This window comes from Takifugu rubripes, chromosome 12 (assembly GCF_901000725.2).
Source record: "Takifugu rubripes chromosome 12, fTakRub1.2, whole genome shotgun sequence".
NCBI lineage: Eukaryota > Metazoa > Chordata > Actinopteri > Tetraodontiformes > Tetraodontidae > Takifugu > Takifugu rubripes.
The window spans coordinates 7,563,541-7,581,168 of NC_042296.1; the positions used below are offsets into that span (position 1 = coordinate 7,563,541).

Consider the following 17,628-nt stretch of genomic DNA (forward strand, 5'->3'; position numbering starts at 1 on the left):
TGGAACTGGGGGGAGGTTGGACTGGTTTAATAGGGTTCAGATGATGTCACCCAATAAAGAAAGTCTAAAGTGAGGCTGATAAAGGGGGGAACTCTTGAGGTGGAACGTTGGTTCAGCCATATTGATGCAGTAAAATGGTGAAATCGGTGTGTTTTGGAATGAGCCAAACCCTGAAACACCGAAGCCGTTGTCCACAACAGTAAACAAATCTATGCTAAGATTAGCCTGGAGGCTAACTGCCAGAGTGCCACGGGCTGTTTTCACCTGCAGGTCCTCAGAGTAGTGAATGATAAATGGACCTACGTGCACATAGAAACTTTTGGAGACAGCTCATTGGTCAGATTCATCATCAGGGCTCAGACACCATCCAGGGGCGCCCTCCCAGTCTCACTCCTCATGAGCAGTCTTTGCGAGTCTGCTGTTTTGGGACCAAAGCTCCATCCTCCGGATCAGTGGTGGAGCGCTCCTGAGCCACATCTTCCCTCATAAATGCAACAAATACCGGTGAAAATGCGCCAGCGTCCAGCTTATCGGCTCCTCTCATTATCGCCACTGAAGTTCAAATCCCTCCGACCCAAAAGGCTCTGATCCTGACGTTGCCGGTCCTCAGTGCCAACACAAGCTCCTTTAAAAACACAACCTGACTGTCCGCAAAGTGTCCCTGGGTGAAGTTGTGCTTTTTAAACTTTCGGTGTTTACCTGAAAAGCTGCGTGTTCGACGCCTCCCTTCAAACCGGCTTCAAATCTGTGAGCTGAGGAAATCTGCTCCTGCAAACCCGCAGAGGAGAGAAGAGTTCCAAACTGGGGAGTGGATTCTATTTAAATAAACCCACTCACAGGTGGCTCCCACGGCAACAAACCATCGATTCATTAAAGATGAAAGGAATCATCAGACAGGAGCTGACCTCTGTTTTTCTGCTGCTCCTTTGTTTAAGTCGCTGTCATGTCAACATTGAATTGATGCTTTTTTGCTGCTGCTGCTGCTGCCAAAAAACTGAACAATCACGAGCAAGGCAGCAATTTTCAACCTGCTGCCAACATGAACAAGTTTGAGAAGGTTCATCTAATCTGTACATCCTCAACAACTGTCAAATGTGACCATCAGAGCTTTATTAGATAAGAGGAGCTTTAAGATTAATATTCTCCATATGCAGATGAGCTCCAACACTCCAACGGTTCTTTTCATTTATACGAGAGAAAGAAAGAAAGTAAGTGTGTCTCACAGGAAGTTGGTCCCTCCTGTGATAACAGCTTTTAATTTACAAAGCTTCTTAAAGTAATTCCACACAGTTCCAAGAGAAAAAAGATCAAGAGAAAGGGAGAGGGGGGAGAGAGGGAGGAAGAGAAGTAAGGGGAGAGGGGGTAAGAGAGAGGGAGGGAGAGAGAAAGAGGGATGGAGAGAGGCAGGGAGGGAGGGAGAGAGAAAGAGGGATGGAGAGAGGGAGGGAGGGAGATCAGGCATCTACAGAAATGAAATGCAGAAGAGGTTAAATGGAGAATGAAGAGCTGCTTCAGGTGTTTTCTGAGCTTGCGATCAGTAAATAGAAGGATGGATGGACAGACGGACACAGAGGCTGTGTGAAGGACAGGTGTCCACCTCTGTCCCCAGATGTTTAAAGGCTTTGACCTGCTCCACCAGCTGACCTTCAATACTGAGTGTTTCCCCCTGGAGACGCAGCAGTGTTGAGATATGAAGCTCCAAACAGGTTCTGTTGGGGGTTTGGACCGGGCTGCTGCAGCACGAGTGTCCAACAGGTGGGCCTCCAGGGCCAGGACAGCGGCGCCGTTGCTTCTCTGCTACAGGAGTTGTTGTTAGCATAGCCAGAGACAGAGCACCATCCTGCTGAAGCCTCCATCTGCTGCTTTGTGTCAGCGCCTGCATAAAAAGCTGGACAACGTTGAGGCTCGTCCAGAGTTCCACGCCTCGTCCCCTGGAGTTTCAGGAGTTTTAATTTACCAAATAACTGAAGCTGTTCCTGGCGTCACTTGTGAAGATAATTCATAGACTATTTATTTTCTCCTTGAACTCGTCCTCAGAGATCTGTTTCAATCTGATCACTGCAGCCGTCCACCTCTGTCCATCTGTCCATTCATCAGAGGTTTAGGAGACAGTCCAAGGCACAGTTGGACAGAGGTAGAGGACTCCTGCGGTCATTTTTACTGAACAACACCAGCTGACACTGTCTCTACTGTACTGCTGTGTGTGTGTGTGTGTATGTGTGTGTGTGTGTGTGTGTGTGTGTGGGTGTGTGTGTGTGAGTGAGAGAGAGAGAGAGAGAGAGGCAGAGAGTTGTGGGTTGATGGAAAAACAAAGAAAGGTGAGCAGCTAAAGGAGAGAGACAACGGAGGAGCAGAGGTGAGAAGGACAATTGAGTGAGAAGTGAATCAAGCAAGGAAGGAGAACACTTTCAGTTAACCCAGAGCTGGCTGACTGTCTGTCTGACTGACTGTCTGTCTGTCTGTCTGTCTGTCTGACTGACTGACTGACTGACTGACTGACTGACTGACTGACTGACTGACTGGCTGACTGTCTGACTGGCTGACTGGCTGGAGGAGGTCCAACAGGACCACAGGCAGCTCAGAAGATGCTGTGTGAATTATTGATCTGCACATTCATTTGACCACAGAGATCAAAGAGCAGGAAGCCAATCAGGAGGTTCTATTTCTGAGGAACCATCCGGAGTCTCCCGGTTTATCCATCAAAGCTCCCAGTAGTGACTCAAGCTCTGGACACAGCCAGTAGGGTCAGCAGCTCACTCATTTAAACCAGTGCCAGGCCAGATCCAGCTTGGCCTTTGTTGCTGTTTTCCAGCTGTGTGGAATCCAGATGTGTTCTGCAGTTTGGTCTTAGAGAAGCAGGTGACATTTGATGGAGTACAGAGTGATAATTAGCGAGGAAGAAACTGGTTTTCTTCAGATCCACTCACGAGCGTTAAAGATGCCTCAATGACGTCCTGATTGCAATTTAGTTTTGCCTTAATAAGCTCGTGTGCATGTCTAAGGCGTGAAAAGCCCAAGTGTTGCCTGGCTGGCTTCTGCATTGTACTGATATTGTTACGATGATTAGTTTTCGCCATCTCTCCCTCCTCATCTTCCTGCAGCAGGTTTGCTCATGTAATAACAAATATAAACATGCAATCATGACCAGACTAATAACAGAGTGTTCCTGGACCTCAACCCTCGCAGGAACCAACATGATGCTAATGAGAAGAACAACGCAGGCAAATAAACAGTCGGCTCTCTGCTCCCGTCAGTTGAATCTAATCTGACTTACATCTTATGAACAAGCAGGGGCTCCAGAATTTCACCACTTATAAGGAGAATTTACACAAGCGAAAGAAAAAGCGCCGAAATACTTTTGTAAATTCAATTCTGTGACCTGCTGAAAACAGCCAGTAACACTGATCATTTACTTAAAACACAATAGCGGCAATGTTTTATACATCTTGCTGCAGGGTTTTATCCTGCAGATGTTTCTGAAACGCTCGTGGAATTTTATCTTGTCTTTTGTGTTTTTATAGTAAATCACTCATAATATTAGCATTCAGTAACTTTGATACTTCTAAGACGCACACACGCGCACACACTCTCACAAGAGGAAATGAAAAGATTGTGAAGAATTCTTTAAACAGTCCAGTTCTGCTGAAAATGCATTAATCCAAATTAAAATCCTCCATTTGTCCTGGTTCTCCAGGCTGAGGTCCACAGTGAAGCTTCCTTCACTCTCCTGACTCTTGTCTCTGACAGGTAGTCAGGTGCTTTCCTACCATTGTTTCCAACAATCTCACAGTGAGCAGTTGAGTGGGGCTCCGGGGCTCCTGGTGGGGGTTTGGGTGTGAGTGGCAGCGCTGAAAATGTCCTGGAACTCCAAACCCAAATGGGCTTCGCTTTGGAGCCCCTCCTTCAAGATGGTGGTCGGGCTGCAGCACCCCAGGCTTTAAAATAGTTAAATAAAAGGGCGCACTTCACGATAACGCCGCCTCCTGGCAGCGCTGATGTCACTGAAGTGGGTAATTATCCTGGTTAATGCTTATTCTGCTCTGCGTTACAGCGACCAGACAAACTGTAGCATGTTTACGAGAACAATTGTAAAGAAATTAGAAAATCATTCAAGGAGCTCCCCATCGGTGCCTCCTGAAGTGCTGCGGCCATCTGCGCTCCTAGATTACATTCTAGGCACATATTATTCCTCATGCACATAATATTTGCATAATAAACAGTCTAAGATGTGTTTCCATTATGACATTCAAAAGGGGGGGCATTAGCAAATCACCTATCATTCATTCCAAAAACAAAATGTATGTTAATAGATGTTAATATCTTACATAGAGAGTTTTTCTCCAGTTGAATTAACATTAGTGAACACATGCTAATGGGGCTGTGTATCCTGAGGCTCTTCACTCTCTTCCTGTGTTGTTCAGTTGTGGACCACTTAGAATCCGCCAACCAGCTGAAAACAGACCCAACACGCTGCTGATATTAAAGAACCCCGTAGAAACCTCATTAGCCCCAAACTCGGTCCGCCACCACGGGTCCGTCCACTGGCACCAGTAGAGAGCGCGTACTGGCAGCTCTGAACTTTAAAGATGACATCACTGACAAAGGCCAACATCCTTCGCCTGATGTTTTACTGATTTAATACTGGTTTAAAAATACACCGCTGAGTGGAGCCGCTGGCAGCCTCTTCATGGAAGCACGTGTAGCGTGTCGAGGACGAGAGGTGTTGCTAGCTCGTTGTTGTTGATGCAGGAGACAGATGCTCTGCTGGTGGCACACCCACATGCAGAAGAACTTCAGATCTCACATGTTGAGTGTGAATTGTGGAGGTGCTGTTGTTTCGTCCTGATTTGGCTGATTTAATTGGGCTTTAAGGAGAGAGCGGCTCAGCCAGCAGGACATTGTTGAGGATGACATGGTAACAGTTGACACCTCTTGCTTCTTTTTCCATCTCAGATTTTAGGTTGAGGACTGCTCTCCGCCTCCGTGATCCTGCAGTGACAGACGCGTTTTTCCTAATGAAGTGGTGCTCTGTGTGACTCACGTGTGTGTTGGTGTGTGTTTCAGAGCCCTACAGCCCAGCGGTGTGGGTGATGATGTTTGTGATGTGCCTGTCAGTGGTAGCTGTCACCGTTTTCATCTTCGAGTTCTTCAGCCCTGTGGGATACAACCGCAGCCTGCAGACCGCCAAGAGTAAGAGACGGCGGCGCTCCCACACCGGCACGCCAATCAACACGCCGCCGCTGCATTTCTTAACATCATTACCCAGCTGTCACTTCATCACTTATGTAACAGAGGCGGGAGGGGGGGCGATGTTAGGTCAATGATGCAAAACGTTCCGCTTCTTTGAGGAGAAGGTCGCCGGATGCAGCTGATTTTGACAAGCTCATCATCGGCTCCTCTGTTTGATCAATATTCACAAGATCACTTCAGGTTGGTTGACCAAAGACTGAAGGCAGAGGGTTAAGGTAAGGTGAGTGAGGACTCCTCCTTCCAATCAGATCCAGGTCTTGAGTAGTTCCTGGCAGCCTCGATTTTGACCCACAGGTGAAGGAGAAGCCTCCCTCTCCTCTCTGAAGCATCACCTGATCCTGATGGAGACGTTTAATATCTATCAGAGCCTTGTGGTCAGGCAGAGTTTATCATTAGAAGAGTTTAATGCGGACAGGTTGAAAAAGACCCCAATTGGGGTCCAAACCTGGAGACAGGTCTGGGGGGCGGCTGAGAAGCACCTGCGGTCACGGGGAGCCGAGAATTAAACCTCACATTTTCCCATCACAGATTCTCACATTTCAGGTTTATAGTTCTTCGTCCCCCCATTTTCCTGTAGCCACCTGCAAACCATCACACTGACCTTGTTTGGTGTTCTTCTCTCTCTCAGAGACAGGCGGGTCCAAATTTACCATCGGGAAGTCCGTCTGGCTGTTGTGGGCGCTGGTTTTCAACAACTCTGTCCCTGTGGAGAATCCTCGGGGAACCACAAGCAAGATCATGGTGATCCCATCTGAATACCTTCCCTTCATCTGTGGAATCATGCTTGTGATCTCTTCATGAACATCACAGAGACACCGTTTAACCCTTGTGTAATGTTCATATTGTTGTTACTCAGCCAGCGTTTGTGGGTCTGATGCATTTTGTGGCTTTTAATGCCTCACAATCAAACCCATTTTAACCCATTCAGGTGCCCAACACAAGCTGGGTCCCACCGACCCGAACACCACACAAGGGTTAAGCTTGAAACAATGCTGTGTGACCCTCTGAAGTGACAGCGGGTTGACGCCCCCTCCCTGGTCTAACCACTTGTCTTCTGAACACCTGCTGTTTTTACCACCACGAGGTGAAAAGTGAAACAATCAGAGGAACGTTTGCTCCCCTCAGGTGCACATTAGAAAAATCCACAGGAGGTTAAAAAACCACGAGGCGTCTTTTCATGTCTGTCCAGGAGTTTTTCCGGAGTAACTCCACCACCACCATCATCTTCATCATCATCACAACAACTCATTGTGGCTCCACAGGCTCTGCAAAAACAGGGTCAGACGAGAGTCAGAGAAGTTCTTTTCTCTGCATGGAGATTTGAGCAAAAGTGTGATGCAGAAACTTAAAGTAGGGCAAGACTGAGTTTTCTCTGGTAACCTCGTCCAGATGTCAGATGAAATATGCGATTTCCACGTCTTATTTCCAGGTTTCTTCAGTCATGCCGTCAGTGGCTGACTGTGTCTGACTGTTTGATGAATTGGTGACAACCGCAGCTTCTTACACAGTCAGAAAACGATTCAGCAGCCACTTTTTTCTGCTTCACCCTGTTTGTGTCTCAGGTGCCAAAGCTGTGAAAGTGCATTTCTTATCCCGTTCATTATAGAAATTATGCAAATTAACTTTTTGGCATAAACAAAGAATGCAGCCGAGGCAAATGAAGCCATTCATCAACCTGCTGCAAGCATGAATTTTAATCTTTCACTCACTTCCTGAAGAAAGAGCAGCAGCAGCAAAAACTGGCCAGATGTTTCCTGAACTTTCCAAGAATCCTAAAAGATTCTTGGAAAGTGGCAGCATTCAGGATTAGCTACTGTTAAAAGAAGCCACTGCTGGTTCTGAAGTGTTACTGGTGCTGCTGCAGGTGCTGGTCTGGGCCTTCTTCGCTGTCATCTTCCTGGCCTCTTACACCGCCAACCTGGCCGCCTTCATGATCCAGGAGGAGTACATCGACACAGTATCAGGGTTGTCTGATAAAAAGGTACAAGCTGGTGTTGGAACTGACGTCGGCTCCTCCTGTTTCCGAACTTGCTGTATCTGCTTCGTCTTCACCGCCTCCTCCTCGTGCAGTTCCAGCAGCCGACGGAGCAGTACCCCCCGCTGCGCTTCGGCACGGTGCCAAACGGCAGCACAGAGGAGAACATCCGCTCCAACTATCCCAACATGCACCAGTACATGATCCGCAACAACCAGAAGGGTGTGGAGGAGGCCATCGACAACCTCAAGACTGGGTAAGAAGAAGAGAACAGAGAGGTGGAGCGACAGAAAGCTGAAAACAGCCTCGATCCGAGAAAAATGATCATTTCATGGGAAATCACTAAGAAACAGGTCAGATGTAACTACTCGTTCACGGCTGATTTTACACTAGTTTCCAGTGGACCAAATAAATGTGACCTAATTCTGAGTGGAGCATAAGTTTATTGTATATTTGATGTATGGTAATGAATGGTAATGACCAAAAACCTAATCAAAATATTACCAATTACCATTATTTTTCCCTTCTGGCTCCACCTGTTACAGGCGATTCAGCAAATCAGTAGAAAAAACCCGTCGTTTCTTTCAGAAAGAGACGGACAGGATGGTGAGAGCTGCCGCAGCAGGCGTGAGCCTCCGCGTATGGTTTCGACTGGAGGCCTCTTGTGTCTCGAAGGGGCAACAGACTGTTGTGACCTGTGCAGCTCCACCATTATCACAGCTACGCGTGCAAGAAAAAACAAGATGGTGGCAGGAACCGCCCTGTAGAGGCAAAGATTCCTTCCATTTGGATGGGGGGGGGGGTGTTATCTACCTGAGGGGGCCACAAACACACAAAGAATTTGGCCCTAACAGATAAAGGGGAGGGATGTGTCCAACTCTAACAATGCCTCCTTTCTCCTCCTGCTGTTCTACACCTCCTTCATCTCCTTTTTATTCTACTTTTTATGCAAAAGTCAATATTTTAAACTGGAACAATCAATGGGTATGAAGCTGGATCTGGCTCTTCTTTCTCACCAAATCCCCCCTTTTCTCCCTCTTCCTCCACATTCATTTAATCCTTACTCACACTGACTTCTGCACGGCTCCTCCTCTCTTATCCATCTCTCCTAATACCATCCAACCTCCACTCCTCTTTAAAACTCTTCCCTCCTCCAGCAGAGCCATTGTTCACTGCTCTTTTCTCTACGGGGACTCTGGATGTCTGATGTTTGGTCATTAGCAGCAGGAACCAAATATCCTGGCTTTACAGCTTCTGCGTCCTCCGTGCTGCTGTTGCTGCATTGCACTGGAGGCTGCTGCAGATGCAGAATTGACACCTCTGCCTCTTCTCTGCCTCCACTGAAAAGAAGGCAGGAGAAGAAGCTCCTCTTTGTGCAGTTTTGCTTTATGACTCTTGATGTCTGGGCTCGGGTTTATACATCATCTGTCAGTGTGTTGACTAGCTGCAGTTCCACTGTTGTCATTTCGCCCCAGGTCACTGATTTCCATTTGATTGTTGGTAATTTTCCCTCCCTCCCTACAGGAAACTGGATGCCTTCATTTACGACGCTGCTGTGCTCAACTACATGGCCAGAAAAGACGAAGGCTGCAAGGTGAGAAATGGCCTCTGCCTCTTGGCGCTGCGGCTCCTCCACTCGGGCCGTTATTGTTCTCCCTGAAGCTGCCGAACAAAGGAAATCAACCCAAGCAACAGCTGCAGCGCGGCTAAACTGTAGCATGCAAATGAGCACTTCTACATCTGCAATAAATAAATCAGACACACCTGACGCCTTTATGCACCTCCCTGATGGCCTGTAGCTAGTTAATATTGTCACTTTTGGACAGTACTGGTGTTGATTTATTTATAAGTTAGTATTTGATACGGCTCCCTCAGCGAGGATGAAAATCCTGCCCGGTGATCATTTATAATAAGGTCTGTGTGCTTCCTGAGCTCCCACCAGCCTCGTTCAGCCATCTCTGCGGCTGTAATTATTACGACTGGCTTGGATCTATATTAATTCCACCACTGAAACAATATCTTCCCTCCTGCTGTGGGATTTCTGAGGATTTCTGAGTTCTCGGTTCAGCTTTTCCAGAGCTCTGACGTGCTTCAACGTGCTTGAATAAGTGCTTACATGTCTCCCTGCTTCTGTAGGTCATGACCATCGGGTCTGGGAAGGTGTTTGCGACCACGGGCTACGGCATCGCCCTGCACAAGAACTCCCGTTGGAAGCGACCGCTCGACCTGGCTCTGCTGCAGCTGGTTGGAGATGGTGAGACAGCCGCTCGGAGGTGGAAGTGCTGGGGAGGGTTTTTAATGGCAGTGCTTAGCGCAGAGGTTGTCGACTCCTTGTTGAATCTGCTCAGGGTTCACTGGTGATAATCATCTCCCTGTGTGGAAATTAGCCTGTGCTGGTAGAAGGTTGCAGCGCAGCAGCTGAGGTCTTTAGGAAGGAAACGCTGATTGACCAGCAGAGAATTGGAGCTTTCAGGTTGGTGAAGGGACTTTCCCAAGTAGCACATCTGGCACAGAAGATGCAAATAATTGAGGATTTTTATATTTCACCATGCTGCTGCTTCTGGAGCAGGCATCGCCGTTTCACCTCTTTCATCTGTCAATTCCGTCCTTTTTGCTCTTTTTCCATTCGTAAAGTTGCTCTTTAAAACTTCAGTCGTCTGTTCACTGATGGTCAACAGTAGATTTGGCGTAGTTCATTTGAAAGCATACTATATAATATTGTCACCTTAATGAAGACTTTTAATGCTCAATAAAATTGGTCTTCAAAAGAAAAAAACAGCAGTTGCAGAAATTAGTATTAAATTAAGTTCTAATACAAGACGAAATATCAATTATGCTGAATAAGATCTCAAAGAAAGCCATTCTTTGGTTGGGGGATGCTCTTTCTTATCTGACATTCATGTTCCATTATCCAAAACCTTTGATGATTCTGAGAAGAGAGAAATGACGCTGGTGCACCAGATTCCTCCCAGCAGCTGCTCTTCAATATCTGCTGCCAGCTTTAATAAATTCCTACAAATGCTTGAAGATTAGGATCAGCACCACATTGATTCTGAATAGCTGCCACTGTAGTTAAACCCCACCAGCTCCACGAACATTAACAGTGGTTTATTAACCAGCACTGACAGCCACATTAGGCTGTCAGTGCTGGAGAACTAGTGAAGTGGGGGAAATGTTTGGTGATGGGGTCCAAAATACCGAAACGCTTTCTCACATCTGCTCTTGATGTAAACACGTAAACATTTAAAGCTGCTAATATACCTCACATTTATTCATTTACAGCAATAAGCCACCATTAAACTCTTTAAATGGCACCTTTTGGGGAGTTTGCTGTGATTGGGCCGTTCTCCTGGTCACCTGGCTGTTCATGGCTCTTCTGTTGAGGCTTTTCTTTGCACCACCACCAACGTGCTGGTCCTGGTTAACAGCTGTGTGCAAACCAGTCCGCAAACACGCCTGACTGGATGGTCTGTTGCTGCGTCGCTCCCATAGATGACCTGCCAATTCACAAAATACTTATCACTATTCACTAATCAGGTCCAGAGAAAACAAAAGGAAACACAAGGAGAGTTTGTTGCTTTGACCTTCATCAAGAAATGTGGCGTTAAAGTTGTTCTTTGACAATTCTGGCTCCTTTCCTTTCATGCAAAAACCAGCACCACCACCCCACCACACACACACACACACACACACACACACACACACACACACACACACACACACACACACACACGCACAGCCAGAGCTTAGAACAAAGTGATAAATTGGTTTAACATGCTGACCTTGACGGGAAGCTGCAGCACTTCTGATTTTCACAGTGGGAAATGTTATCCTGCTGAAATGAACAACCTTTATTTAAATGGTATGCTAACGAACGCGTGTTTCGGCCCCTGCGTCAGACCTCACTCGCTGAAAAGTCCCTGCAAAAGCTCTGGCACGAACACTTCCACCAAACGTGTGGGTGATAAAGTCTGACTGAAACAACCTGGCAGCTGCTGACCGACAGGTCATGCTAGCTCCTGGAACAGGCTGCAGGTCCATTCACCCAACAACATTCTGAGTGAATTAACCTGCATTTCGGTCTGATTCGTCCTGGTTGACGTCTGATCAGAATGCAACAGTTTGCTGCAGCTCTGTGCAGATGAGGCCACCTTTAGTAGCCTCACTACCGCCACCTGAGCCTTTGGTAATTCCCTTTAGAGGCTAACGTTAGCTGTGGCTGTGGCAAAACTCATTTCCCCTGAGTGAAACAGTTTATCTCCATCAGTGAATGATGGGCTTTCAATTGAACTTCATATTTGTGAATTTTTACTTGACAGGTTGTTCATCCTGGATGGTGAGCTACCAAACTCTCATAACCGATAACAAAGATCTTGTTATCCACAACGTATCCCTCAACAGCTCCTGTCACTTTTATGTCTTTGTAAGAGCGTCTTCGTTTTTTTATTATCATTTTTTTTACTGCTGCAGGTCATTCACCAAATGGCTCCTCTGGGGACCAATTTAGCGTGTTTGCAATTAGCCGAGGTGAGCCGTGCTGTGGAGCAGACAGTGACGGCGGCTTGCGGGGACAGCAGAGGCTGAAGCTGACAGCACATCGATGCTGAAATGGCTCTGCAGACTTTATAAGGACGCTATTCAGAAGTGACCCATCACTGAAGCATCTCTCACGCCTGGATCCAGAATAAATGTCTGTGGGCATCAGGAGTCACTTGGTTTTTGGAGCTGGAACATTTGTGACTGGATCTTGATTTCTTCACAGGGATTCATCAGATGTTTCCATTATTTTCCCGTCTGACATCAGGATTGGCCACATAGGTGCCATTGTGTTTGTGAAAGCATCGTTTCCGTCCACATTTGCATTACTGCGCCTAATTAACAAAGCAGCATCCTCTAGTCTCATGATGATACCTGGACACCCCCCTCCCACTGTGCTGCCATCTCTGCTGCAGCTGCTGCTTTTCATTTCCAGCCAGGTTTCTATTTATTTTTAGCTTATTAACAGCTTGAGACACACCTGTGGATGTTCTGCATTGGAGAAAGTTGCTTTTTTGACCTTTCCTGGCCTCAGAATGAGCCACCATCATGTATCATTTAAGATTGCTTGTTCCTGTATCAACAGTCATTCATGCGGTCTTATACGTGTGGATCTTCTGTGGAAGTGTTTGTGCACAAAGAAGAAGAACCATCTAAACATGGCTGTGTGGATAAACCACCAGAAGGTTCCAGGCACGTCTCATTAATCTGTGACTGCAGGCATCGATGGCGACCCCCATAATGTCTCATCAGTTTGCTAAAACAACAAGGACACGGCCTGTGAGCAGGTGCACAGCAGCACCTCTGATGTATGAAAAATAAAGGAAATCATCTGGAGATGAAGCAGCAGTGAGTCCAGACCCACTCGTCTCCAGGTACCTCCAACACCTCTTAAAAGAAATGCCTAAATGAACCCGAGCCCGAGCTGCTGGAATCCATAAAAATACGCCAGCTGATGGTACACCTGGGCTACAGCTCAATGGAGTCCACTGTTTCACGTTGCAACTCCAAAAAAAGCATCTTACGACACAACAGCTCGTGAAACAAGCAACTATGAATGTGAAGAGGTCGCGGCCGAGGCGGCGGCACACATCGCAGCCGCGCTGTGCAACCTCGGGAGATAGGTTTCCTTTTTTCTTTGGCCTTTCTGTTTTTAATCCAATGGCTTCCGAAGCTTCAGAGACACAAAGCTGATTTTAATTTTATAGCCTGAGAACAGGGCCTTGGATATTTCTCTGAATATCTCTCTCATTTTTTTAATTTTTATGTTAAGATTAGTTCCACATGCGCAGATCTTTTGGGATCTGCGCCTGAAAACAAACAACGTGAGGCATAAATAAAGTGGAAATGTGTGCTTATATCCACCACTTTCTTTTTATTCTCCATGTAATCAGACCTGAGGCTGCATTAACGTTCAGAATTGTCTTCCTCCCTGTGGACGTGCAGCATGTTTGGAACAAACCTATAAGCTAACAGGCTGCAGCAAAGCCTGTGTGTCCTGTGTGTCTCCTGGATAAACGAAGATCAAATCAAAAGAATCACCTACTTAAGTAGGTTTGGGAAACATCCAGCTTTAGAGGGGTGGTTTAACACAGATATGGAGGGTGGGAAGGGTCAGCTCAAACTCCTTGTGTAGAATCTGAATCTGCTCGTCATAATCGATAAACCGGGATCTGAATTCCACTGATCTAAACGTCATGGAGAGGTTTTATGCAGTGCTGCCACTCAGCACCTCATTATTGGCTTTAGAAGAAGAATGAATGAATGAATGAATCTGCTCCAGGTCATAATACTCCTTTAAATGCCTCCTGCACACAATATTTATAATGCCACCAGGGGATTAAAGATTGGAGTTCTGAAATCCTCACTGCTGACCAGTATAAAGCTATTACACGTTGCCTGCATTGGAATGAAATGTCGTATCTCCACTGTCATTCTGACACCAGTAGAATGAAACATGAATGCTATTGTAGGCTCTGCCTTTGCTCCTTTTATTAGATTTCTTTTTTCCTCAAGTCCATTTTTCTCTCCTTGGAGCAGGTGAGAGAGGACACAGTGGAAATTCCACCTGTCTGTCGAGGCTTTGTGTGGAAGATTTCTGCCGAGGTGCGACGCTGATTGCAATGATTAACGTATTTATGGGGAGATAACGGGAGAAAGGCCGAGAGGCAAAAGAGAAAATCAGCTGAGTCGCCATTGAAGCTCTGCAAATTAGATTACGGGAAGGAGCTGCACCCAGACCGATCATGTGAATTTAGCCCCTATTGTCATCAGTCGTGCGAGAGGCTGCAGAATTCAACAGTGAAGGAAAGTTTGATTCCTTCTCGCGACTCTGGGGGAATTAAAATGTGATGCAGGCGTCAGTGTTGGCCTGATTTATGTTTTGTTTGAGTGGATTTGACGTCTCAGTCAACATGGCTGCGATCTGGCGGTAATTAACCAGGTCAATTAAGACTGTCTCTGGGAGCAGTTGGAGCTACTGGAACAGTAGCAGAACGTGGGATTGTCTGTGTTCTACTGTTGAAAGTCCTCAGAGAACAAGCACATTAGATTTTCCGAAACTTTTTATTAATGCATCGTTGAGAGCTGAAAATCCCACAATGCTCCTCTGCGAGTGTGTAAGCACGACTCAGACGCTTCGAGAGTTTAATCCTGATGACACGGGAGGCAAATTTCAAATCCCCACTGAGTTTGAGAGTCAGTGAGCAAGGCATCAGAACCACATCATCTGCATTTCAAATGTTAGAGTTCTGCGAACAGACCAGATCGTTTACGCTGATGTGACTCTTCAGCCTTTTTCCCTGTGTTTTCTCTCACGTGTCGGCATCCATGCTAAAAGACAAAGAAAGAATTTGGTTACACAGCATGAACTCCGTTCCATTTGACAGTAAACACTCTGATTCTGGATTGTTTGAACAGTTCCATTAAGGCTGTGATGATGTCATGAACACTTCCTCGTTCGGGCTCCTGGGTTATTGCAGCTATGCTGTTGGATGGAGCCGTTCCGCCTGTACGTAGAAGCAGTTCTGGCATCAGCTGTGGAGATTTTTCTGTAATAGAATAAAAACAGATGGCTTCATGCTGGCAGCAATAAAAACTCTGGATAACGTTTTTGTAGCTCTCATGTAGGAAAGAAGCCGAATGGCTTCGGTTCAGTGAAGGTTGAAGAACTGAAATGAAAGTTGATATCAAGCCATTTATGAAGAGTTTCTCAAAAGTGTTGCTGATGTTTCAGTCTCAGAAGGAGAAATGAGGACGGAAATGAGGACTGAAAATGCCTCTGATGTGTCCAGCAGATGTCATTTTTTAAGATGTCCCCATCAGTCTTCCCTCCTCCCCTCTTAATTGTCTTTGGGAGAATCTAACAAGATTAATTCTGTCCTGCTTCCCCCCAGCTGCTGTCTTCACCTCTGTTTCCACTTGTTTTTAGAATCTGGGATAAAAATCTCATTAAATGCAGTTGTGAAGAATAAAACAAAAAAGCTGAGTCATCTTGGTTGCTGTTTTCTGTCCATCTCTTTATCTTTTCATTTACCCAGTGAATGACGCAATGAATGACACTTCTTTTCTTCACTTCTCTTTCTTCTCTCCCCTTAATTCTCTTGCAGATGAGATCGATATGTTGGAGCGTCTCTGGCTGTCGGGGATCTGCCACAACGACAAGATTGAGGTATCCCATCATACCTTCTCCCCAGTTTTCTCTTTCTGGTTATTTCTGACCATTTATGCTGAGCCCTGGTGAATAAATGTGTCTGTTTCATACAGAACAGTTATTTGATGGTGGTTCTGTGTGGCAGGGCCTTAAACTGATGGCTGCTTTAACAGCTGGAGACACAAGGTTTCCTGTTGCACAGCTGCTTGTAATTAACTTAGGAACTGCTGTCAGGAGACAAATTGGACTTTGTTAGTAATAAATAGTCTCTGTCGCCTCCTGTGGGTTTCCTCTGGGCTAATATAGTGTACTGTAATATTTGCCGTCACATATCTTCTTCTTCCCCTTCCAGGTGATGAGCAGTAAGCTGGACATTGACAACATGGCTGGGGTCTTCTACATGCTGCTGGTGGCCATGGGCCTGAGCCTGCTGGTGTTTGCCTGGGAGCATCTGGTGTATTGGAAACTTCGGCACTGCGTGAAGCGGTCCGGCAAGATGGACTTTCTCCTGGCCCTCAGCAGGGTGAGTCTCGCCCTACACCTTGGTAGCCATTAGAGTGGGTGTGGCTTCACCGTTCAAGGGCACACGTGAGAAAATCAGCAAAACAGACACAGCAAATGTTCACTGAGACAGATGTGACTCATGTGGACATGGGACAGCAACGCATCCCACAATGCACCTCTGCCAGAGAAAACACCAGCAATGGAAGCTGCGTACTTCAAAGTACGGGTATCCAAGTGTGTACTCCAGTAGTTCACAACTCCCTATATACCGAGTGTTGAGTCGTGGTCTTCAACAGTATATTGAAAAAAAGAGAGAAACCCAAAAATGAGCTTTGGGGAACGCCACAAAGTCAGTTAATTACTGTGATAATTATAGCGCCTTTAAATGCTCCTATTAGATATAAAGGAGTCATAATGTTAGCTTCAGAGTTAAAAGATGTGGTGAAATACAGAAAAGAAAGAAGAGTCAGCTGAGGAGGGATGGCCACTGAAGTGGAAAAGAGACTACAGAAGAGACTGCAAAGAAGCTACTTTTGTCTCATCTCTCTGGAAAAGACAAACGATGACTTATTGTACCATCCCGCCTTGAGATGTAAAGAACCTTTAATTAATCTGTCGCTGTAGATGGTTTTAATTGCAGTACACTGAGGAAGGAAATTAGATTTGGCTCTGAATTCTGAATACATAATGTATACCTTTAATATTTGGATATTATTAGTTCAATCACACAGCATAACCTCATCAGACTCCAGTAAATGAATGGAATAATTGCTCTTTTGCTTTAATGAGCATTGTGTTTCTTTTTGTAATTAATCTATACAAGCCTGAAGTTTTCAGTAATCTCTTATCAGCAGATATTTGTATTGTTCTTTGTTCTTTTCCTGTGATGTGGCTCATGTTTGTTGTTCCAAATTACCCCAAAATTTGATTAAATCCTCTGGTGACGAATGTAAGTGAAACGTGCGACCCCAGCCAGCACTCTCTGTTATCCAGATCCCTTGCCAGGCTTCCCTGTAGGCCCTTTTTCACCGTCCAGCCTGTTTTTCCGCTTGAACAGCTCCTGTTCTTATCTGTATAATTCCTCATTCTACGAGTAAAAACACTGATTCAATGCAAACGATGACCAGTTGGCTTCTATCTCCTGGCCTCTACGCTGGCCTTGCTCTGCAGCCTTTGCGGCTGAACTCAGCAGCTTACTTTGCACCAATCAGCGACTCCCCCCAAGTTTCAATTTCACAGTGTGCTGCGCTTCATCCTCCCAAGATGGCGATAGCGCTTCTGCTACTGCGGCTGCTGATTCATACGTCCGGAAGAGCCGTTATTAAAGTCTCCACCAGATCCTCATCCTGCTTGGGAGCAGAGACTTAACCGACGCGTTTGGTCATTAAAATGTGACGGATAATTGACAGTATTGTAGATGGGCCTCATGTATGAAGAATAATGGAACCATTGTGGTTTACATGGCTCCCCTCAATTCTAATTATTGAATCCCCATCTATCCACAGTGAGTATTTGAGCCTTCAGTTGAAATAGCATCCAAGACCAGAAGAGAGCTTCATCTGACACAGTTCTAATCATATCTGAATAACCGGCTGTGGTTTTTCATGCTTTCTTCTGGAGAGTGGAGCATGCTTGGAACGCTTAGAGAGAATCACGAACAAACCCAAATATTCTGAAACACTTCAGCGAAAGCTGTCACATAGCGACATGC

At 46.0% G+C, this 17,628-nt stretch overlaps 1 protein-coding gene across 2 annotated transcripts in view; it reads left to right on the forward strand.

Annotated features, from left to right (window-relative positions):
* Positions 1-17,628, forward strand: part of grin2da (glutamate receptor, ionotropic, N-methyl D-aspartate 2D, a) — a 92,785-nt gene that overhangs the window by 67,694 nt on the left and 7,463 nt on the right. For both annotated transcript variants that reach the window (XM_029845042.1, XM_029845043.1), the window contains 8 exons: positions 5,065-5,190; positions 5,879-5,991; positions 7,115-7,231; positions 7,321-7,481; positions 8,750-8,819; positions 9,362-9,479; positions 15,370-15,431; positions 15,766-15,936. In XM_029845042.1, the coding sequence (XP_029700902.1) occupies positions 5,065-5,190; positions 5,879-5,991; positions 7,115-7,231; positions 7,321-7,481; positions 8,750-8,819; positions 9,362-9,479; positions 15,370-15,431; positions 15,766-15,936 (938 nt within the window). The remainder of the gene's footprint in view (positions 1-5,064; positions 5,191-5,878; positions 5,992-7,114; positions 7,232-7,320; positions 7,482-8,749; positions 8,820-9,361; positions 9,480-15,369; positions 15,432-15,765; positions 15,937-17,628) is intronic.